The sequence below is a fragment of the Suillus subaureus genome, assembly GCF_016647635.1.
Source record: "Suillus subaureus strain MN1 chromosome Unknown BJ212scaffold_3, whole genome shotgun sequence".
Lineage (NCBI taxonomy): Eukaryota > Fungi > Basidiomycota > Agaricomycetes > Boletales > Suillaceae > Suillus > Suillus subaureus.
In genome coordinates, this window is record NW_024538559.1 from 1,938,432 (window position 1) to 1,962,690 (window position 24,259).

The following is a 24,259-nucleotide window of genomic DNA, read 5'->3' on the forward strand; positions in this document are numbered from 1 at the left end:
CAGAACTTGGATCAAACGAGTCGTCATTTCAAAATCGAGTCGAATCAACTTGAACGGCAAATTAACAACCGACTGCCACTGACACTTGGGTTCACGGAAACAGAGTATTGTTATGCGTCGCGCTTTGGTTTTCCGTCTCGGGTGCGTATATATTGTTTAGTTCGAATTCCCTGAACCTCACGATACAGAAGTAACATATTTCTCCCTTCTATCAAGGTCTGACCGCGCAAGATTAGGACCTCACCCCGAACCCACTTTGCAACGAGGTGTTGGATCTCCAGCCAACTGGGTCTTAACTTCCGCAACCATATAAGTTCCGAGTTTGTTTTACCGATCTAGTAGTCCATCTTCTACCTCTTGAGTAAAATGTGTCTAATCAGCTATCAGGCGTAATGCAATGGCTTGTGACATACAACATCTCGAACGATCTGATCTGATGTTTGGTCTTACACCGTACGGACGGAGCTCAAGTTACTTTGCACTTTAAAATGCTATATCAACTCGCAGTTCAAAGATTCTGTACCCACGATCGCTGCATCACATCCATTCGAAATGTTGCATTCAAATCGCCAGACCTTTCCCACATTTCGCAAGGGGAATGATATTGACCGTTCTTCCGAGTTCCCTGGCAGACCTGGCTCGCAGCACCGACCGAAATTGAAAAACCAGCTGGTATCCCAAACAATCGATGCCAGATCAGATGGTGACAAGGAAGCTTCATTACTGCCTCTGGTTTGGGCGAGTGTTCCTCTACTTTCTATCGGGTGGACAACATTAACGATGACACAGGTTGAAGTCCGAGACAACGTTATTCCGCCTCACGCTGTTCCATTTGCCTCGGATAGTCATGGTCCTCTTTTCATTGCCCGAGCTTATCTAGAAGTGAGTCCTCTCATGTAATTACACTATCATTTGCGACCTACGAATGCAGGGAACATTTTGTAAGTCAACTCTATCAGGCACTGATTTGCTTATTGGTATCACCCGAAACAGTCCTAGGCAAGGCTGGCCCTCAGCTCACTAGTGGCGCTATAATTAGCTACGGAAGTTTGGATATAACGGTAGTAACCACAACCTTTGAGGTCGTAGTTTTGCTGAGCGTACGACCTAGGTGACCCGGTATGATGTACTCGTATGCGCTGGACAGCTGAGTTGGGAGATCTCGCATTCTTCTGGGACAGGATTTATGCGCCAGGACACCGTGGTTACAAAATATAACATCAACTACGATCTTACACCGGCTCTCATGTATCATCAGGATATTCCTGAAAACACCTATAATCTCGCAGGTAGTTACAACAGGACTGATAACAACCAGCGTTCGGCAACTCACGATTCCAACTCTGACCCCCCCGCCGTCGTCGCATCGTATACCAGGACCCGGCCAATTGCTCGCAACAACTCTAGATATGGCCCTTCGTCAAACGAATCTTTAGACGTCAACATATGGAAAGCCCATGATACTCTCGTTCCCTTGAAATCTCCTCTTGAGTTAACGGAGCGGTCACGATCACTCCCTCCCCGGGCAAGAACTTCAAGTTTTGATGCCAGGGCGGAACTGGGTACTTTTCGGTGCGACATTGCACAGACCGTTGGTGTTACTACCATTGCATCCGCCACTCACAGGCCTGAGTATGCGCCGGCGTCCCACCCAAGTATGGTAGCGTCATCGAAACCTCAAATCCATCTCGATTGCGCCAGCCAAGAATCTTACAGGCTCCCTACGTGAGTTGACAGTGACAACTGAGAGGCGCTTCTAATGAGGAACCTTCACAGCATGGTTAGCGCTGTCGAATACTCCGCAAGTGAGCGAGGCACTCCAGTCGGTTTGTTCAGTCGATCCGAAATCACGGGGTTGCGCGAGGTGGCGAATGTCGATGACTGGAGCAAATATAGCAGTCCACCGCCTGAACCTCCAGCTCAATCAGTGCATGCTGGTTCTGTCCATGATGTCTTACCGCTTCGGAGATATCCAAATACCAGTATCACTGCTTCCACGTCTGTAAATCACCACACAAACCAGTTATCGTCGAATTCAGCAACGAGCCACTCTTTGGCAAGCAAAGTTACTGATTCTCGATCTACCAAACCTTCTAATCCCTCACCGAAGGACAACTCTCAGTTTGCCCCCGCGCATTACTCACCTTCCTCACACAAAATGTCGAGTGATTCGTCACTGCCTCAACCATCTGCTGTTTTATCTCGCGGTGTTCGGGCAGGCACCCCAGGAAGCCCTGTGTTATGTCTCTGCACCCCTGATGACGTCAAATACACGAACAATTCTCAGTCAAAACTAGTCAACTGTCCCGTCCACCCTGCCACAGACACGATCGGCATATCTGCCAGTTTAGACGATTTCGGGCATGTCGATCAGTATGATCAGCGGACACGTCCTGTTGCCCAGGCGCACGTATTGCAACATGGTGCGCAGCACCAGAAATATCAGTCAAAGGATAGCCCAAGTCATGTTCCGCAATCCCCTAAATTTCCATCCACCGATTCACCCCCAGCTCAGAGCTCTCTCGTTGGTGATCATATGGACGTTGATCTACGTTCGACTCAGTGTTCACGCCATGGCGTGCCCGAGAGTCTTACAGAGACGTCCTCCGAGGACGGAAACACGGCCGCCTCGAAGCATATGTCTGACTGTGACTCGGAGCATGTATGTGACTCTGAGCATTGGCAGCTTGTCTCCCGAACAACCTTAGGCATCGAAGCGCAAACTTGTGATGATGCTGAATGCGATACAGTAGCCAGTGAGCTTCCCGCGCCGATCACCATCAACCCGCTGAACGCTGGGATCGCGACGGGTGAAGTCAAGCTTCCGCCTCACCCTGTGCCACATACTATTTCTGTGTCTCAACTAACCGGAGACAGCGGACAGGGGCACAGTCATGTCGCAGTGCAGGAGAGCGCCCTCGAACGAGAGCTCATTCAAGAACATCGAGTCGCAGATACTGCAGTATCCCAAACCACAAGCACGGGGGAGTTAACATCGGTCGTTCCCTGTCACGAAACCGTGGTAGCTGAAGACTGTGTACCGTTGTTGACTGTCATATGTACTCCGAGCTCGCCTCCTTTACGACGGGAGTCTACGCAAACAATCTCATGTAGCGACAGCTCAGCTACCGATGACAAGATCTATGGGCATCGCGAGTGCGCAGACTCATCTGTCCTCGTCTGTGCGTCCGTGGCACTCGAGGAAAACGATAATTCAACTCCAACACGATCCAGCGTCATCGCGGTCGAGGATACACAGAAGTCAAGTCCAGTATCACACGATCTTCAAACCCCATCCCTCAATAAAAGTACACCGATGACAGCTAAGAGCCTCCCTCCGACTGCTGACAGACACGAGGAACCCTATGGTCAAGACGTAGTCAGGGACAAACATAGCGAAATCTCATCGTACGTCTTTCCCGCACTGTGTTTACCCTCAACTTACGATTGTCTAGTACTCTGAAGCTTGAGAGTGGGGAGGAGGATGTATCCGTAGATCGTAAGCGCCAAACTGTGGAGGGCAGAGACGACCATCATGAAGAAGGGACGGAAAGCGAGGTTAAGTCAAACCTCACATCCTATTCCCATACTAGTCAAGATCGTCGAAGGACACTCGTCGAAGTCCACGATATTGAACAATGATAGACGGGTGAATGAGGGCGTCGACGGTACCGTGTTGTCCCCGTCCTCCATCAATCCTGGGTCCAAAGTGTCTCCTTCGTACGTGACGCCTTTTGAGTTCTTTACCTTCCAGTAAACCTCTTTCAGTGAACCGAATGTTCCGCAGGACTCAGAAACCAGTCATATTGAATCTAGATACGAACACCGGTCTTCTGACGTCGACACAGTTTCAAAGAGCTCCATCCAGATATCTAGCCATGATTCGACTGAGAGTAATGAAGGGCACATTCAAAAACAGTTAGTTCCAAAATTATCCTTTAGCAATGAGCGAGTTACTAATAATAAGCTCAATAGGAGTCGTGAAGAAGTAGACTCCTCTGTGCTAGTTCCAGTGTCCTTGGCACCTGCAGAGACTATTGGAGCACCGGCACCGGCACCGTGCAGAGCTGTCGAGAATACGCAGGAGTCGAGTCCAGCATCCAATGATCTTAGCAACTCGTCTCTGCCCGAAAACATGATGGGCCAGACTTCTTCCTCAGTAACTGACCTGAAAGGCGAATCCAGCGGTCACATTGTAGGCACAGATCTACCTACTCAAGGCTTCTCGTACGTAGCTCTTACGCCGTCTTTACCCCACTGACATTATTCAGTACTCCGAATGATTGTGTTGAGCACGATAAAGTGCCTGTATCAGCAGATTGTATGCAGGCAGGATTTGGAGTGCAGAGGAGACTATCATGCGCAGGAGGCAGGGAATGAGGTTACACTCAAATCGGAATCTTATTCCAGTGCCACGGTATCGAAGGCCAGTGGCCAATCAGATCTCGATACTGACAGCGATATCTCATCCCTGCCATCTACTTGCACTGGACGCCAGCTGTCTCTTTCGTAAGTGACGACCCCGTTCGAGTTTAAACTCTCACAATACACCATTTTCAGTGAACCGGGCGTTCCACAGGATGCGGGAATCAATCACATCCAGTCTGCATGCGAGCACCAATCCTCAGATATCAATGTAGCTTCAACGACTCTTGTGCAGACCTCAAGTCATTGCTCGATTGAGAATAGAGTTCAGAGTTCTCTAGTTACTGTACAAGGAGGACCCTGTGGCCAAGATGTGGCGACAGATCATCCTTGTCAACGCTTCTCGTATGTAGTCCCTATGCTGTTTATTTTTGTCCTCGACTAAGGTTATCCAGTGCTCCGAAACTTGACAACAACGAACAGGCAGAATGTACGCACCAGACTGTGGAGAACGGAGGCGGCCGTCATGACATGGAGACGGAAAGCGAGTTTCAGCTCAACTCGACAACACATTCTCATTCTGTCGAGATTGTCGAACGATCCACGTCGGAGACTGTGGTACTGAAAGTTGATAGGAAAATGGATGAGGACATCGATGTCCCTGCGTTACCTTCGTCCCCAATGACTACGCTGCCTCCTTCGTAAGTGATACACCATTTGAACGCCTGATACTGAGATGAACCTCTTCCAGTGATCCGGGTATCTCACAGGGTGCGGGAGCCCATTTAATACAGCCCAGATGCGAGCACCGGTCTTCCGAGGTCGACACAACTTCAATTGCCCTTATGCAGACCTCGAGCCATGATCGTTCGATTGAGAGTGAAGGGTGTCAACGAGCCCAGTCGTTCTCTTGTTGTGACGAGCCCGAAACAACCTTATCTGCCCAAGTCTGTCTGCCTTTGGCACGAAGCGATTCAGATTCGCCGCCATCTATAGACGAAAATCGGGTCGCAATTCCTGCAGTATCCCAAACCACAAGCATGGGGGAGTTAACATCGGCCGTTCCCTGTCGCGAAACCCTGGTAGCAGAAGAATGCGTACCGTTGTCGACTGTCACATGTACTCCAAGCTCGCCTCCTTTAGGACGGCAGTCTTCCCAGACAATTTCATGTAACGATAGCCCAGCTACGGATGAAAAGCTCCATCGCGAGTGCGCAGAGTCATCTGTCCTCGTCTGTGCGTCCGTAGCACTCGAGGAAAACGATAAATCAACTCCAACACGATCCAACGTCATCGCGATCGAGAACATACAGGAGTCAAGTCCAGGTATCACACGATGTTCGAAACTCATCTTCCAATGAAAGTACATTGACGATAGCCGAGAGTCTCCCTCTGACTGCTGACAGACACGAGGAACCCTACAGTCAAGACGTATCTGGGTACAGGCCTAGCGAAGTCTCCTCGTACGTCACTCTCACGCTGTGTTTACCCTCAACTTACAATTGTCTAGTACTCCGAAGCTTGAGAGTGGGGAGGAGGACGTATCCATAGATCATAAGCGCCAAACCGTGGAGGGCAGAGAGGACCATCAAGAAAAAGGGACGGAAAGCGAGGTTAAGTCGAACATCACACCCTGTTCCCACACTGTCAGGATCGTTGAAGGATATACGTCGAAGTGTGTGATATTGAACGATGATAGGCAGATGAATGAGGGCGTCGACGGTACCATCTTGTCCCCGTCCTCTATCAATCCTGGGTCCAAAATATCTCCTTCGTACGTGACACCCTCTGAGTCCTTTGCCCTCCAATAAACCTCTTTCAGTGAACTGGATGTTCTGCGGGACTCGGGAGCCAATCATATTGAATCTAGATATGAACACTGGTCTTCTGACGTCGACACAGTTTCAAAGAGTTCCGTCCAGATATCTGGCCATGATTCGACTGAGAGCAGTGAAGGGCACATTCATAGACAGTCAGTCCCAAACTTATCCTTTAGCAACGAGCGAGTTATTGACGATAAGCTCAACAGGAGTCGTGAAGAAGTAGATTCCTCTGTGCTGGTCCGAGTTTCCTTGGCACCTGCGGAGACCATCGGGACACCAGCACCAGCACCGTGCAGAGCTGTTGAGAACACTCAGAAGTCGAGCCTAGCATCCAATGATCCTAACAACTCGTCTTTACCCGAAGGCACGTGGATGATGGGCCAGACTTCTTCCTCGGTAACTGACCTGAAAGGCGAATCCTGTGGTCACATTGTAGGCACAGATCTACCTACTCAAGGCTCCTCGTACGTGGCTCCTACACCGCCTTCGCCCCACTGACATTATCCAGTACTCTGAATGATTGTGTTGAGCACGACAAAGTGCCTGTATCAGCAGATTGTATGCAGGAGGATTTGGAGTGCAGAGGAGACTATCATGCATGGGAGGCGGAGAATGAGGTCACGCTCAAATCGGAATCTTATTCCAGTGCCATCGAGAGTCTCAGGAAATCAGAGAGTGCCACGGTATTGAAGGCCAGTGGCCGATCAGATGTCGATACTGACAGTGATATCTCATCCCTGTCATCTACCTACACCGGGCGCCAGCTGTCTCTTTCGTAAGTGACGACCCCGTTCAAGCTCAAGCTTCTTAAAATGCACCTTTTTCAGTGAACCAGGCGTTCCACAGGATGCGGGAATCAGTCGCATTCAGTCTGCACGCGAGCACCAGTCCTCAGATATCAACATAAATTCGACTACTCTCGTCCAGACCTCAAGCCAGCGTTCGATTGAGAACAGAGTTCGTGGTTCTCTAGTTACTGTACAAGGCGAACCCTGTGGTCAAGATGTTGCGACAGGCCAACCTTGTCAACGCTTCTCGTATGTAGTCCCTATGCTGTTTTATTTTTTTCCTTGACCAAGCCCATCCAGTGCCCCGAAACTTGACAGCAACGAACTGGCAGAATGTACGTACCAGACTGTGGAGAACGGAGGAGGCCGTCATGAACTGGAGACAGAGAGCGAGTTTAAGCTCAGCTCGACAGCACATTTCCATTCTGTCGAGATTGTCGAACGATCCACGTCGGAGACTGTGGTATTGAAAGTCGATAGGAAAGCCGATGAGGACATCGATGTCCCTGCGTTACCTTCGTCCCCAATGACTACGCTGCCTCCTTCGTAAGTGATACACCATTTGAGCGTCTGATATTGGGATAAACCTTTTCCAGTGATCTGGGTATCTCACAGGGTGCGGGAGCCCATTTAATACAGTCTAGATGCGAGCACCAGTCTTCCGAAGTCGACACAGCTTCAGTTGCTCTTGTGCAGACCTCGAGCTGTGATTGCTCGACTGAGTGCAAAGGGACTCAACGAGCCCAGTCATTCTCTTGTTGTGACGAGCCCAAAGCAACTTTATCTGGCCACGTCTGTCTGTCCTTGGCACGAAGCGATTCGGATTCACCGCCATCTATGGACAAAGCAGTCGAGAACGTCCAGGAGTCGAGCCCGGTCTCAAACAGAATTTGGAAATCATCTTTCACAATGACGACAGGTCAGAGTCATTCTCCTGTCGCTAACATACACAAAGCACCCTGTGGCCAGGATATGACTAAGGACCAGCCTAACCGAGGTTCATGGTACGTGATTCCTACTATGCTGCGTTCACCCTCAACTAAAACTGTCCAGCTCTTCGGAACATGAGGCCGATGAAGAGGGTGTAACAGCGGATCACATGTACCAGGCTGTCATGGTGTTGAGGTGCGAGTGCCAGTCTTCAGAGGTCAACGAGGTTTCAAAGACTTCCGAATCGGAGCACACCTGGAGTCGTCACTCGTCTGAGAGCGGTGAATGGCACACCGAACGACAGTCAGTTTACACATTTCCTTCTAGCGATAAGCCAGATACCGATGACACACTCAGCAGAGGTCGCCAGCAAGTCCATTCATCCGGTATCGTCATACTTCAGGTTGGGGAGAGCAATACAACTCCTTCACAATTCTCAGGCATTGGAGTCAAGAACGCACAGACGTCAAGTCCAACACCCGACGATCTTCGGAACTCACCTATGCCTGAAGGCACATCGACGATAGGCCAGACTTCTCCTGCAGGCGATTGCCTACAAGGAGCTCCTGATCATGATGTGATGGGGAACCGATATAATAGTCGAAGCTCATCGTACGTTGCTCTTGCACTGTATTTGACTTGACTAAATTTATCCAGCATCCGGAAATTTGAGGACCACAAAGTCGACGTAACGGTGGGTTGTGTGCACCAGGCTTCGGTGACCAGGGGAGATTATCATGAACGGGAGATGGAGAGCGAGGTTGAGCAAAACTTGGCGTATCATTCCTGCAGCGTTGAAATGCTCGGACAGTCGACATCAGACGCTGTGACGAGGAACGATGATAGGCGGATAGATAAGGACGCCGACGACACTGCGTTGCCTCTGTCCTCGACTACTGTAAGGCCCGGGTTGTCAATCTCGTAAGTAGTGTGCCGTTTGACCTCCTTACACTTGAATAATCTCCTTGCAGTGAGCCAGACATTCCACAGGATGCGGCAACTTCTTCAAGTGTCATCACGGTCTTGACGACTTCCATGCAGACTTCGAGTCATAGCTCGACTGTCAGCAGTGAACACGTCCGCCAACAGCCAGCTCAAACTCCCCCCTGTAGTAACGAGCTGCCCGTCGATTACAAAGTCAACCAATCGCAAACAACTGCCCCCGTCCACCCGTTCATGGGACGTGGAGAAAACAATCCAACTTCAGCACAGCCCTTCTGCGTAGCATCCGAGAACACGCAGCAACCCAGTCCAGCCTCCAACAATATTAGGAGCTCATCTTTACCTGAAGGCGCGTCTACGACAGGTCAAACCTCTTCTCCGGCCACTCACGAATGCGGGGAACCCTGGGGTCAAGATGGGGCCAAGGACCTGCCTGGTCAAGGCTCCTCGTACGTTGTTTCTACTTCTATGTTGCGCCTGCCCTCGACTGACAATTGTCTAGCACGCCGAGACTCAAGGACGACAAAGAGGTGATATCGGCAGACAGTACCTGCCAAGTTATGGAGGACACGAGTTACTATAGGTCCGATACAACTGATGGACGGGAGAAGGAGAGCCGGGTAGATGCCAAGGTTGCTATGTTGACCTCATCTTCACCTAATCCTGGACCCAAGGGATCTCATTCGTACGTGTCGTGCATTCTGAGGCTTACATTGTAATCAACTTCTTGCAGAGAACCCAGTGTTCCGCAGGATGCGGCAACCAATCATGTCCAGTCCGAACGCGAACATCACATTACAGAATGAATGAATGCGTGATGGATTGTGATCTATACCCAGTAGGAACCGCTTATCACCAGGCCTGGTGAGATATGGATGAAACTTTTATGTGTACGGTCGATATGGTGAGATTGAGTACGTAGATAATGAAAACAATGTTGCAATTACATTGTTTTGCGCTGTTCTTCGCATTTACATGTGACAATTCCTCGTTTTGCATCATTTCTTCCGATCATTCGCATCAAATTGCGTATAATCGCCTTGTAAACTTCGTAGTCGCATCCCTTGTAAGTTACCCATAGCACAGCATAGCACTCGCAATGCAAGGCTTGCCTAATCTATTCAGCGTGTTTAATGAAATCATTCATCGCATCTTGTCTTCCTACTACAACTTGAATACTCGTGCTTTGCCCGACATTTCTGTCGACGGAGCTTCGAGTGTCTGTCACAAATTGCATGGATCCGCGGGGTTTAACGTCTATTATTTCCTGTCAGAACTACGTTGTCGCTGTCGACGGTCAATTTGAACACGAGTGGTCTGTCACGTAGCTCATATTCTACGGAAGAGCTAGCCAATTCTCGAGCAACTTAGGGAAGTTGGGAGTACCAAGACCGGTAACTGGATCCCATCCAGCGGTTGCATTGTAACCTTCGGTACCACAGCCCGGGTTTGACCCTTCAGTAATATCATTGAAAGCACCCGCGAAACCAGCAGAGTAGATCTAACACCATCAATTATCAACTGAGACAGGGCAAAAGGGCAGTAACGTACTGTAGGGTTAATGAACCCAATCGGGCCTTTTCCTATAGCGAGACGGGCATCGTTGATCATCGTAAAGATGGCGCCACTAACTGGTGAAGAACAGGAAGTTCCGTACACAAGCTCAAATTGACCGTCGACAGCGACAACGTAGTTCTGACAGGAAATAATAGACATCAAACCCCAGATATCCATGCAATTAATTGTGACACTCACAGCTCCGTTGGCAGAAATGTCGGGCAAAGCACGAGACTGATAGTTGGCTTTATTCGATTGAACATATCACATTCACTCTGACACTCACCATGCCAGTCGAGTTCCAAATATCTGAGGGGTAGTCGGGAGGATAATTCTGCAGATAGTAATCGACAGCGGTCTTCTGGTATGAGGACATCGCGAAGTAGTTACTGAAACCTCCACCAGAGTAAATAACTTCCATGCAGGCCATTTCAGGTTGAGCCTGGAAGACAGTTGCATTTGGCTTGACCATGGTAGCGCCGACAGATGTGACATAGGGGCAGGTACCAGGGAAAGTGGGATTGAAAATCGTACCAGTTGAGGACTGAGTGCCTATTGTCGTGTAAGAAGATAGAAGTGAAGATTCAACTCAAGGCATACCATTGGGATTCAAGCAATAGTCTCCATGACCAGCAACACCATAATCTCCAGAGCTGTACAGGATTGTAACGCCCATCAAGCCAAGTTTCGCATACTCTGCGCACTGGCGCGCAGTATAGAACGGAGTGAGTTCAGCCTCATTGTATCCATATGACGTTGAGATAACGTAGGCAGGTGCAACAGTGCCACAGTCCTCGGGTCCTGTCACAATATCCAAGTTTATCGTAGTTACAATCCAACAAAGACGGGCACTTACCCTCATAACCCCCTCCGTATGGGTCAGGATATTGTGAATCCACAGTGTAATTGTCACCGCCCTCGAACGTGCAGTATGACCCATCAATGGCGTCGAGGAAGTTGTTGAAAGAAGCTCCTATCAATGAGGTTAGTGATGCGTTTTCTCCTGTTCTCATCCTACCTTCGACCATGTCACCAGTCTGGTAAAGAGTGACATTTTGCTTGCCAGTGACCAGTGACATTCCATATTGGAGATCGAGAGCCGACTCGCCGTTGTAGTCAAAACCTTGGTACTCGGTCTGTGCGTACCCTGCAGCACGCCTTCATGGTTTTATCAATGAACGTTTATGAAGGTAATCACCTCCGTCAATGGAAACCATGACTGGCTCCTTTCCGAGGAGATCAGTGGAGTAGTTCAGGGCGAACATTTGCAAGTCGGATTGCAAGTACGCCTGAGGAGTGTATTCCACTAGGTGATGAATTAGCTCACAGGGTGGCCAATGTAATAGAAACCATACCGACGCCATAGCTGTTCTTCTCAGTAGCGACAGGCTCGTATACAAGTTCATATAAAGCCCTCAAGCAGATAGGAGTGATGTACTGGTCACACTGCTCAAGTTCAGTCACTGTTTGTGAGATAGTGCCGGTAGTCTTCGGGGTGGTTCCTACACCAGGTTGACCGATCGCGCGACCAGGTTCTGGCTGACTACCAGATCGACCCTTGAGTTTCACGTCGAAGTTGACGGAAGGTAGGACAAAGTCGATATGAGTGCCAATGTATTCAGGGAGATGGTAGGCTTCGCAAGCTAAAAAGTGGTGCGTGAGTGCCGCATTAGTGTCCTCCACGAAGATATTGACCGACGTGCTCCTGTCCGGAAACATGAGTGTAAACATTATATTCGGTATTCATGAGCCGTTCCGCTTCTTCGACTGTAACATTGACGTTAATCCAACCCTTGGTGGAACTTACGCGGATGCGCTCGCTCTCTAGTCCATTCTCAACAAGCCAGTCTCTGACGGTGGAAACGGCTTCCTCTGAGGGTGAGAACTTTCGGGAAATCTCTCCTGCAGTCCAGTGCTTGCCGTAGTTAGCTGACTCCGGGTGAGAAACATCGTAAAGATATTCATCGATAAACTCGATGTTACTCTGTTGCAGAGCAATGCGCAGAGGAAGAGTTGCCGCACTCTCGTGCCTTCGAGTATAAGACCATCCAATAGGAATGGCGCTGCGTTTCTCATGCACATTATATGGGCCGAAAGTAGGCTCAGCCAAGGAGGCTACTACGAGGCTGAGGGTGAAACATGCGGTCAATGAGTAGCGCATGTCGACCGAGACGGCCAGAAGCTGATACTACAAAATCAATCACCCATATCTTTTATAACTTTCTCGAGCACAGAAGCAGCATGACCTTGTGCCAGGATTAGACTGTGAGCACACGAAACAGAGTTTCCTCTGTGAGACCCCTCCCAAGTGCTCCCACACTGCGAACTGTTTCCCAGAAAAACACATGGTCGGATGAGACACTCTCGGATTATACTGTCCACAGTCGAGATGCACCAGACAGTACTCTTCTTTTAGTTAGGTCCCTGATTCCCTATCATAGACCAACCTATTTCTTGGACAAGGACGAGTTGGTTGTGAAACCTGTCACGATCGTTAGTTGAATTACGAGCTGAAGTTCAGCGAGCACCTCTCAATAATCTTCAAACCGCTCATAAGTTGCTCGGGAATGAAGTATAAGGTAGCCTGTACAGACAAAAGGAGTGACGTTCCCAGAAGTAGACCTGACTTAAGTAGAAGTTCGAAGTGTACCAGGCCATCTGGATGACTCGGAGCAAGTAAGTTGTGCCGGAAAACACTGCACAGCCACACAGACACATTATCGTCTTAATGGGTCTCACAGGATTTAGGGAGGCGTACGAATACCGGTGTAGCCAAAAACGACTCCTCAACATGCCGAGGAGCCGGCTGTTATTGATGACTAACAGTATGATGTCGCAGATAAGTATCTGAGCCCCAAATAAACGAATGAGCCCCAAACAAATGAAAAAATGGAAGGAACGACCGCTATTATGACTATTAAATGGGAGGGATGGGAGGGAGATTAAATAAAGAGAAAAATAAAGAAAAAATAAAGAGATATAAATACTGTTACAGTCACGTATGCCCCTATTCATTTTCCTTCGTTCTTACCTTGTATTATGTCACGAGCTGCATAGTGCCGCCGCTAGACTTACTATCATTCCGGGTAATCTGCAACATTTTCAGCAAATCTTTTGTAGCTCGTCAATCACTTCATATTATCTTCCATGAATTTAGAGTGTTGTAGATTCGTACCGCCTCTATATAGATCTTATTTTTGCTCATTTTTAGGATTTTATGGTGTGGTGTCGGATGAAAGCGAATCGAGGTCTGACTGCTAATCTGCAAAATATGGTCACATCGAGTCACACCTCGGCATAGCACCAGCACAGTCAACTTTGACTCTCCGCACTGCGCTCTCGATCTGTTGGCGTTGAGTCGTTGAACTGGAAGCTTGAAACTTAATGCTCTGATAAATAATGAATACAGCAATATATTATCATCGAGTATCGTGATTCATGTAATTATTGTGAGTGTACTGGTGATAGGGTCCTGAATAAGGTTGACCATGTGCAACATCATACATTTGTACCTCAGCACCAACTCGAAAATCCGCTCTACTACCAGCCACCGGCGCAAAGTGGGGAATAGGTGGAGGCGCTGAATGGTGCATGGGATAATATGGGGGCGCATACCTGCCGGGTGGGGGAAGATCCATGTGTGACATCGAGGGTTGAGGGATAGGCTGTGGTTGATAGCCGCCAAATGGTGTGTGCATCAAATTTTGATGACTCGGCGTGTCTTGTGGTGCTGACTCAGTAGTGTTATTGCCAGTTTCAACATGTTGCCTGCGAGAATGGGGGGCATTAAATAAACCCTTGTACTGCTGGTTTCTCTTGAGTTCTGGTTGGCTGTCAAAGAACTGCACAATTCGCTGGAGTAGCTCTGCCTTGAGTCCAGTCTCCGGTAATTGCAAGGCCACAGCTATGTCACATAGCTCATCCAATTTTTTTGTCTTGATTGCACCTGTAAATGCAACTTGGGACCACTCCTGCTCTGCTCGCCGATCACGTTTTCCCTGCTCCTCTGCGACCTTCTTCTGTTTGCTTGCCTCCTCTTGACGTTTGCGCTCAGCCTGTTCAGCCTCCAGCCCCCTCAGCTCTATGCGGCCTTCCTCTGATGTCAGTACCCTCGAATATGGCTTCATTCATTTCTTGCCTGATCCCTTGTGAGATTTGTCTTTGAGCTTCTTGTTTAACTGTTCCTTGTAGTGCTCGGCCATCTGACCTGAAAAATAGCAGTGAGTCTCTGCCGCATCTTTTTGATACATCAATAATTCATTCTCTCGACGCAGCCATTCAACCTCTTCTTCAGTGTCTTGGAGACGCTCTGCCATTGTTTTCGGTTGCTTGATCAGCGCAGGTGTTGCACTTCGTGACAATGATGTCCGAAGTGATACTGATCAAGTGTGGTGTCGAGGTGGGTGTGCGCTGGTACCAGTTGCCGTGCCGTTGGAAGGCATTGGAGTATAGTTGAGTGAGCCAGCAAAACATGAGGGACCAGCTTCAGGCACTGATAATGATGAATATTGTTGCAGGGTTGTCCCTTGATCTGTCATTTCACCGAAGCCATGGGTACAATTGCCTGAGTCATCGTCTGACTCAGCAGATGATGACTTTGAGTCTGATTCTGAACTGTCAGAGTTGGACAAGTTCTCGTGTGGTGGCTCATATGCTGGATTGGATTTGGAAAGGGGATTGGATTTGGAGGGCAGCCAAGGGGGATCAGAGCTTGGATTGACAGGAAAGGTGGCGGGGAGGTGCAGCTGGGTGGATGACTCATAACTTGGTGCATAATCCTCTTCTGTAAATATTCCTGGGTTTATCGGTCTAATTCCACTCTTTTTCCAGGCCTGTAGGATTGTCTCCTCTTTAAATGCGATATCTCTCACCTTCATGTACTCTCGAATCATGTCGCGCTTCTTGATCCCCTCCCCGGTCTCTTCCATTATGACCTCACTGCGTCTCTGCCATTGTTTCTGCAAGGGACCAAAAACACCCACATTGAGAGGTTGCAAGCAATGTGTTGTGTGGGGGGGAGGCAAAAAAGGTGAATACCATGTTCTTCTGCTGCTTGGTGAAGTTTAATTGTCTCATGTGAGCAGTGTCCATTGTATATTAGGATGATTGGTTGACCAGATGAATTCCATTCCTTGGCTTGTGGCACGAAACTCTTCACAAACCACTCAGTGCCGATGAAGTCACTTGTCCAACCATTTTCAGATGTCGCAACTCTGATATCGGAATTGAGTGAGCTTTTTCTACCTATGATTGAGCAGAGACTCACATGATGCCATCTTCTTCAAAGTACTCAGGGTATATTTGTGACCCAGAAAATATGAAGCCAGGCTTCAAACTAGTGCCATCTGCACACACGCACTCGATCACTGTTACCAGCTCGAGCTGGTCACTCTTTGCCTTGACTCGGGCTTTTGCTGTCCGTGAAAACAGGTACTTTGTGTTATCACATTTCCTTCCTCCTCCAAGTTGAATCCCCTTCTTGTCCATGTTATACACATTATCCCAGGGGATGTTCTCGGATTTCAAGAAGTTGTCCAGGAGTTTGAAGTGGTGATTGACAGTTGTATAGTTAAACATTTGCATCCACTTCGGATCGATGCCTGTCGGGTGTCCCAGCTTGAGTTCTGAATGGCGAGCGAGAAAATCTTTGACCCAGGTTTTTGATGGCCCCTTATCTTTTCTAGTGAGCTTCTTCTTTGCCTTTAACTTCTCGCTAAGCTCTGACACCTTTGCATGAAGGTTGTGCTTGGAGAGAGGGTGACCTGTCATAGCCAAGTACTTGGCCCAGTCACATATTGTTGCTTCCTGCCCTTCAGTAAGTAGTTGGCTGTTTTTGTGGGCTTTCGAATGAGGTTTAGTGAGGTTCTGTGCCCACTGATGAAGAGTATGGTATGGGACTTTAAACTCTGCAGCTGCTGTTTGGAGGTTCTTGGTCTTCTCCTCTCTGGTGGCCTGAATAGCAGCAGTGAAGTTGGCTTCATGAATCACATCTTCTTCAGCTTTCTTCTGACTGGTAGTATGCCTGCGGTTTGGTGCCATTGTAACAAGGATGTGAGAATGATGCAAGAGGAGACAACAATGCAAGACTTCATGCACTTGCCGAGTGTGCTGTAGAGGAGATTGAATTTGTTACACACTCTCCTATCTACTGTCACGTTTTCATACATGTCGTCAATTCTTCCTCTATAGCATCTTAAAATGACAGGATAAGCTTTATCGAAATTGTGTTCTGTAATCCTGACGAGGTGGTTGTTGTGCTCCAGGTATAACTTCAGGAATATACCTGCAGGATCTATAGGATCTGGATAATTTATGTTCCTGCATGGTTACAAATTACCACTATTTCATCCCTCACAGCTGCAACATGCGAGAAATTTTCATTCTACTTGGACAGTACATCATATATAAGTAGTCTACATATGCATGAATTTTTTTGAAGTGAGTTGAGCAGTGCGTTGAGGTGTTTTGAACATTTTGCATATTACATGCATGTTGCAGATTACCTGGAATGATAGTACTTCTGATACCCAGTGAAAACTGACTGTGATGGGAGGTGTCATGGTGTGACGACAAGTGATTTTCCTTTTTAGTTACATGCTGGTATATGCTCATTTATCATAATCTGACTCACATTACACACATTGTGCCACAATGTTGTGTTGCAAAGCACTAACTTCGCATATTTCCCTTTGCTTTGCTTCTTAGTCTTTGCTTTCTTTGTCTTTGCTTTGCTTCTCCATCGCACTTTGGCGCCTGTGTAGGTTCATTATATCGGAGTCTTTGCACCCATAGCTATATTTCAATCTATAGCAAACATGCTTACAAGCAGGTCTGCCAAAAATTTCAGTCTCTGTGTGTGCTTGAGATACAACTTCGGGAGGCCCACATAGTGTATCAGCAGCAACTTGGTGCTGACATCTACAAGAGGCCCAGGAGATAAGTGAGAGTATTCATCTGCACAGAGCATTACCAGAGCACATGTCACTTCTTCCAGCTAACCAAAATCTCCCACTAGACTCTGAGCCTGCAGCACACCATGTCCTTGATCCTCCTGGCACTCCATCTACCAGTAGTGCTTGTCATACTGTTGCATTGCGGGAACTTGCTAAGTGTGCACGAGTTGATGAGAGTAACAATCATGCTGTTGGATGTCACAAATGTGCTCGGAATTCCACCACCAGTGCAAGTCCCACAGCCTCAATTTGGCTTGTTTCAGCAGGTGAGTTTTGTTTGCTATCATTTTTATTAGCTTACTGTATGTTTTAGGGTGCACATATGCATGAAAACCAGGCCTTGCGAGAGCATTGTGGAATCTTGGAAGCACAGGTCACCAAACTCTCCATGCTCGAAAATGCACCTGGGCCCTACTAAGAACTGATGGTACACATTTTTTTTCTTAGACTTTGGCTTTACTGATGGGTTGCAGTAATCTATGCGCTCTTTGTTGACTGAAGCAAATCAAAATCGGTGGGATGATGGAGGGTTTTTGTGCTTGTGGGAATCTGACACTAGAGCAATGAAAGGCAAGTGATATAATTGCTTGTTCTATTCAAGTTGATTCATTCACACTGACTGATAGGGATATGACAAGAAGCAGCTACACTTGTAAGTCCTTTATTCTCTCAAATCACACCTTTCTAAATCATCATCTAGGTCGCTAGCGATACATGGAACAAATCTGTCTGCAAAGGTTGGCTTTATTAGATTCCTGCATGATCTGACATACACATTTCCTGCAATGTTTTCAAGTCCCTGTCCATTGTGTTTTTGAGCTGCTGTCTGTTTTTTTAAGCTTTTTTTGTAGTGCTTTTGTACCCCTGTTACTACAGTGCCTAATATTATTCGAGCATATTTGTGCATATTTTCAACCATCTGGCAAGGGGAGCGAGAATGTGCATTCAGATGTGCAAATGTGTTTTACATTAAAAAAAAACACCTATGGACATGAGGAATCTTGCCCCCACATATATTGAAATGTGCGGATTCACTCACTACGTGTCATATGATGCTTTCAGTATGTTTTTCTACTAAGCTGCTGACAAAATCACTGGTCATCACACCACAACACCTCCCATCACAGTCAGTTTTCACTGGGTCTGATACCTTGTATTACATCATGATCGCTGCTGCCATCATTAGATGACTCATTCTTATTGCTTATGTGTCCTTTTCTTATCTCTGACTCATCATTGACTTATGCCTGCCCTGAACTACCTATGGTTCACTATATATAGTTGGCCATGTACTCAGTAGTTCTTTACTTTAATCTTACTAGGTTTTTACCTGAACATTCTCTTGCTTTGGATCTCCAATCCTAAGTCATCTGAACCGATATTCAAGTCAAAGACACTCTCTTTGCCTTGTCTTACGACCCTTGCATTTGCAAGGTCTTGACTATAACTTCAGCCATCGCTCTTATTGAGCTGCTGTTGCTACGACTATCCTAGTCTGTAACAAATACAGTGACAGCATGGCAAAGGCTACACATTGGCAAAAGGTGGGTCATGCATAGGACGACCATGAAATAATAACACTTGCAACAGTGTTGGGTTTTTACACATGTAGCGCTCCCATGTGCCTGAATTCCAGCATCTGACTGCCTGAATATGTTCCAGAGAAACTCTAGCAGCAGCTAGAGAGGTTGCCCCTCCTGCCCGCATGGAATTGTTACAAACTAGGATGGTTGTAACAACAGCAGCTTGATAAGAGTAATGGCTGAAGTTATAGTCAAGACCTTGCAAATGCAAGGGTTATAAGACAAGGCAAAGAGAGTGTCTTTGACTTGAATATCAGTTTAGATGACTTAGGATTGGAGGTCCTAAGCAAAAGATGTTTCAGGTGAAAACCTAGTAAGATTAAAGTGAAGAACTACTAAGTACATCATTGACTATATATATAGGGAACATGTAGATGATTCAGGGCAGGCATGAGTCAACCAATGAGTCAGAGATAAGAGATGAGTCATCTAGTGATGGCAAGCGGTGATTGTGATGTAATACAAATGAGTCAAAGATAAGTCTAGCAGTGGCAATGTGTGGCTTGTGACGTAATACAAGAATGATAAGGAGAAAATGAATAGGGGCATACATGACTGTAACATTACCCCTCGTTTAGGAACAAAGTCACCAACTTCAGTTATCCTGATTAGCCCAATAGATTGGGTTGGTGTCATAGTCAGAGTCCAGCAAGTTGTTTTGCTCCTCAGTAATAATGAACAATTTATCAGCCATCTCAGCAGCTGTGATAAATGGCGTCCTGCTCAATCTCCCAATGAGTGAGGGCTTTCATAGAATCCAGCATCAGTCCAGACCAGTGGAATGACTGCTTCCCCCTTCAGGTCTTTACAAAAGACTGATAGGTGTCCGGGTGCATACTCTTTGCAAACCCAGCAGTAATACGCTGGGCAGTTCTTGTAGCGATGCCCAGCGACGCAACAGTTGTGACATACTACATTGTTGATGGTTGCTGTCTTTACGGTGGTGACAGTAGATGACTGTGCAGGTGGAGATGGGGATCTGGATCGTTGTTTGCAGTTTCTGTGTGGGGAAGGCAATGTCATTCATTTGGCAATGCAGGTGGATCTGCACCTGGTGGGGTAGTGACATGTAGTGGGTGTGATGGGGGTAGGAGCAGGAGAAGCTGGTACATCAAGTACAGCAATAGGAGGGATATCATCATCCGAATGCTCAGTGGTAGCTGTCAGAAGAACTGGCGGTGGGATTGGAATGGCAATGTGTGGGGAAGGGGGTTGTGCAACTGGGTTGGTAGCAATTTGTTTGGTGACAATGTGGATAGCCTCTCTGATAGCTTCCTTAGTAGTAGAAGGCAGCAGGTGGATTGCAGTATTATGAATATGTATGTGAAGGTGGCAGAAGATGGTCTTGTGATGTTCATCATCAAGAAGGTTGGTGGTGCGCTCAACAAGGCTAACGTCTCTAATGATTCTGACAAGGAGTCCACTGGGGATTGCTCCGTTCTCTCCTAGGATATGGTCTATCTCAATTGTGTACTGTGGGGAGGTGATGGCAGATTCAAACAAGGTATTATTTTCGATTTCATTGAGAATGGTGAAGTAGTTGGAGAGACTAGAGTTGTTAGAAAGGGTAGTATCAGATAATGGCGGGAAAGTGATGGGGATAGCGGTAGCGGCAGCAAGGTTGATGGCAGTAGCAGTCTGGTAGTCGGCAAGGGATAATGGGTGAGTGATGTTTTCGGATGTAGTGTTCATAGCAGCGGTCAATTCTTCGATACATTGGATGCAGAGGCATAGGCATTCAAGAGACATTGTTCTGGGATTACAATTGATGGGTCTTTTTATATGCAACAAGGACGTCAGTGGTGTTGCGAAGGTTTTCTTCTGTGATCCATTCATTACTAGCAGAGGAGTGTCCTTTCCAGGATACTAGATAGTGTCTTCATTTACCTGTGCCTTTGTGCGATAAGATTGCATTGATCTCATATTCTTCTTTGTTATCTATGACATCTGGGGGAGGATCATGGAAATTCAGACCGTGAATCTCTGTTTCGTGATAGGATGATAGTTTGGAAGCATGGAATGTGGGGTGAACTTTCCATTGCAGCAGCAGTTGGAGTGTGAATGTGATGGGAGATAGCACAGCAATGATAGGAAAGGGGCCATATCACTTTGGTGCAAGCTTTCGTGATGGTAACTGCGTGATCAGGTTCTTTCCTGATAACCAAACCTTATCTCCTATTTTCCACGGGTGATACAGTGGCTCAAAAAACTGTCCGCATGTTTTGACATTTTTCACTATCTATGATATTGTGTGAGAATGAACAAATGCCTCAAGGACATGGTTATACCACATTTTAGTATGGCTTCAGGGCTTTCATTTGAGCCCTACACCGTGGGAATCTGTGGAGATATGGTGGAGACATAAGGCTTACAAAATCATGACTCATGCAGACAGTTTTTTGAGCACATATTAAAACTATATAAATCATCATTTATGACACCATAACAATCATGCCACCATTAAATAAATTATAAAGTGGTGTCATTATGTCATTTTAAAACCATATCTAACTATACAAACCAAAAATTTCCATATGTCATGGTTATATTCACCATGAAAGCCACCCCCCCTGCTCAAAGGGATAATATCCTCTCTCTTTCCTATTCTGGCCTCCCTGCTTGTCAAATTTCCTCTAGAACTGGAGTATCCAAGTCCACTGTGGCCAAGTTCATCAAAGAAAGTCACACAGACAAGGAAAACCTCTGTGAAGGGTGTCCATCCAAGCTCACCTCTACTGATAGGAGGGCTATTATTCAACATATCACTACAGGAAAGGCTGATAATGCTGTCCAGGTCACCTATTACATCAATTCCACCATCACATTCCCTGTCTCTTCACACACTGTGAGAAACATTCTCAAGACAGCTCATCTCAGGTCAGTAACAAGGAAGAAAAGGCTTTCCTCTCTATCACACATATGCAGAGAGGACTAGCACCCTTCTTTTTTCACACATATACCTTGCCATCTGACCCAATCCTATTTATTGTGGTCTTATATGAGCATATAACATGCTTCCAGTCCATGTAATCCAATTCTGATGGGCTAAGGCAAAGGTTAGTCATCTCTGTTTATGTGTGATAGAGAGGAAAGCCTTTTCTTCCTTGTTACTGACCTGAGATGAGCTGTCTTGAGAATGTTTCTCACAGTGTGTGAAGAGACAGGGAATGTGATGGTGGAATTGATGTAATAGGTGACCTGGACAGCATTATCAGCCTTTCCTGTAGTGATATGTTGAATAATAGCCCTCCTATCAGTAGAGGTGAGCTTGGATGGACACCCTTCACAGAGGTTTTCCTTGTCTGTGTGACTTTCTTTGATGAACTTGGCCACAGTGGACTTGGATACTCCAGTTCTAGAGGAAATTTGACAAGCAGGGAGGCCAGAATAGGAAAGAGAGAGGATATTATCCCTTTGAGCAGGGGGGGTGGCTTTCATGGTGAATATAACCATGACATATGGAAATTTTTGGTTTGTATAGTTAGATATGGTTTTAAAATGACATAATGACACCACTTTATAATTTATTTAATGGTGGCATGATTGTTATGGTGTCATAAATGATGATTTATATAGTTTTAATATGTGCTCAAAAAACTGTCTGCATGAGTCATGATTTTGTAAGCCTTATGTCTCCACCATATCTCCACAGATTCCCACGGTGTAGGGCTCAAATGAAAGCCCTGAAGCCATACTAAAATGTGGTATAACCATGTCCTTGAGGCATTTGTTCATTCTCACACAATATCATAGATAGTGAAAAATGTCAAAACATGCGGACAGTTTTTTGAGCCACTGTATTTCTGTCTGTGAGTTTGTTCTGCCATTCATTGCATGGCGAGATTATGGCATGATAGTGCTTCTTCTCTGGATTTCTGGAGTGAGTGAAGTCTATCTTCTGCAGCAGGCACAGTAGAGTCAGGAAGTACATGGGGGAGAGCCCTTGGTTCATATCCCATCATTAGGAAGAAGGGTGATGCATTGTGTGAGTCGTGTTTTCAATGATTGTGGATGAATTCTGCCATTGGGAGATGTTCCACCCAGTCTTCAGGGTGATTGCAGCAATAGATGCGGAGGTAGGTTTCAAGTTCTTGATTAAGGTGTTCAGTCTGGCCATCAGTCTGGGGATGATAAGCGGTTGATGTGGCTATGTCATATTTCAACAGCTTTGCAAGGGCTTTTGAGAACTTTGATATGAATTGTGGTCCGTGATCTGAAATGACTTTCTCGTGCAGTCTGAACTGGCAGTAAACATATTTGAAAAATTTCTTTGCAATGCCTTTGGAGGTGATGGTTTTCATACAAGGGATCAGAATCACCCCCTTCATAAGGCCATGGTCTACCATGACCATGACAGAATCAAAACTGGCACAAGGGAGAAGATCTGTGATAAGGTCAACAGAGACCTGGGTGAATGGGGTGACGGCGGTGAAAGGGATGGGTACAAGGGGAGGTGTCGTAGGATGGGTATCAGACTTCATTTGCTGACAAAGGGCACAACCCTCGACATATTTATGGATATAGGTTCCCATAGAGGGCCACCAGAAATCTTGTTTGATGAGTTCTTCAGTTTTAAAATGGCTGGGGTGTCCGGCAGAGGTGTGATCATGACATCGTTCTAAAATAAGATGCCACCCGGTGGGGCAGACATAGGCACGATCCTTGTAATAAAGGATATCGTCCTTGATTGTCCAATCCACAAGTGCAGACTTCATAGGAGGGAGAGATAAGCCGTCAAGGGCATTGGAGGTGGCTTTGAAGATGGGGTTGGGATCAGAGGGATCAGGGTTCACAAGAGAGATCATAAGTTTGACATCAAGAAGGCGGACAAACATAGAATCTGGTAGGAGGGTAACATCCACATTATCCTGAATGGAATCAGCGCCATGATCAGGGTGGCATGAGAGGGCATCGGGGGCAGCAAGTTTGGTTCCTGTGACATGATGAAGCTTGATGTTGTAGCAGGACAGGATTAATTGCCAATGGGCCTGCCAGTGGGTTAACTTCTGAGCTGAACAGAAGTACAACAGGTTTTTGTGATCAGTGAAGACAAGGATGGGGTGCAGGTTTCCTTCTAGATAGTGATGCCATTCAATCAGGGCGTGAATAATGGCTAGGAGTTCGTGGTCAACTATCTGGTAGTTGCGTTCTGCAGGGTTCAAGGTTTGTGACAGGTACCCACATGGGTGGTACACTCCATTTTCATCAGTCTGTAATAACACCGTGCCAGTAGCAACGAGTGAAGCATTGGTGGCAATGGCAAATTGGTGGCTTGGATCTGGGTTCTGGAGGATGGGTTGCTTCAAAAAGCATTCTTT

At 46.9% G+C, this 24,259-nt stretch overlaps 4 protein-coding genes across 4 annotated transcripts; 3 read left to right on the forward strand and 1 right to left on the reverse strand.

The window, feature by feature from the left end:
* Positions 1-3,991: 3,991 nt before the first annotated feature.
* On the forward strand, positions 3,992-5,104 carry BJ212DRAFT_554649 (uncharacterized protein). Its single transcript, XM_041343495.1, has 4 exons — positions 3,992-4,227; positions 4,272-4,509; positions 4,561-4,770; positions 4,821-5,104. Exons 2-4 carry the CDS (start codon positions 4,280-4,282, stop codon positions 5,068-5,070), a joined length of 690 nt encoding a protein of 229 aa, XP_041198626.1. The 5' UTR covers positions 3,992-4,227; positions 4,272-4,279; the 3' UTR covers positions 5,071-5,104.
* A 32-nt stretch (positions 5,105-5,136) lies between these two features.
* Positions 5,137-10,131, forward strand: BJ212DRAFT_1323206 (uncharacterized protein). Its single transcript, XM_041334491.1, has 15 exons — positions 5,137-5,654; positions 5,692-5,828; positions 5,876-6,139; positions 6,188-6,337; positions 6,395-6,556; positions 6,697-6,963; positions 7,016-7,225; positions 7,277-7,522; positions 7,573-7,980; positions 8,030-8,209; positions 8,267-8,518; positions 8,564-8,827; positions 8,878-9,297; positions 9,351-9,533; positions 9,582-10,131. The coding sequence occupies exons 1-15, from the start codon at positions 5,211-5,213 to the stop codon at positions 9,652-9,654; spliced, it is 3,660 nt and encodes a 1,219-aa protein (XP_041198627.1). The 5' UTR covers positions 5,137-5,210; the 3' UTR covers positions 9,655-10,131.
* A 53-nt stretch (positions 10,132-10,184) lies between these two features.
* On the reverse strand, positions 10,185-12,566 carry BJ212DRAFT_1261524 (peptidase S8/S53 domain-containing protein; the record flags this gene model as incomplete). The annotated part of the gene is made up of 10 exons (XM_041330182.1): positions 10,185-10,349; positions 10,400-10,543; positions 10,604-10,639; positions 10,692-10,957; positions 11,006-11,206; positions 11,262-11,378; positions 11,424-11,552; positions 11,604-11,711; positions 11,761-12,048; positions 12,101-12,566. 10 exons carry the CDS (start codon positions 12,564-12,566, stop codon positions 10,185-10,187), a joined length of 1,920 nt encoding a protein of 639 aa, XP_041198628.1.
* Positions 12,567-17,543: 4,977 nt separating this feature from the next.
* Positions 17,544-17,776, forward strand: BJ212DRAFT_1476196 (uncharacterized protein; the record flags this gene model as incomplete). The annotated part of the gene is made up of 2 exons (XM_041339337.1): positions 17,544-17,624; positions 17,672-17,776. The coding sequence occupies 2 exons, from the start codon at positions 17,544-17,546 to the stop codon at positions 17,774-17,776; spliced, it is 186 nt and encodes a 61-aa protein (XP_041198629.1).
* Positions 17,777-24,259: the final 6,483 nt, after the last annotated feature.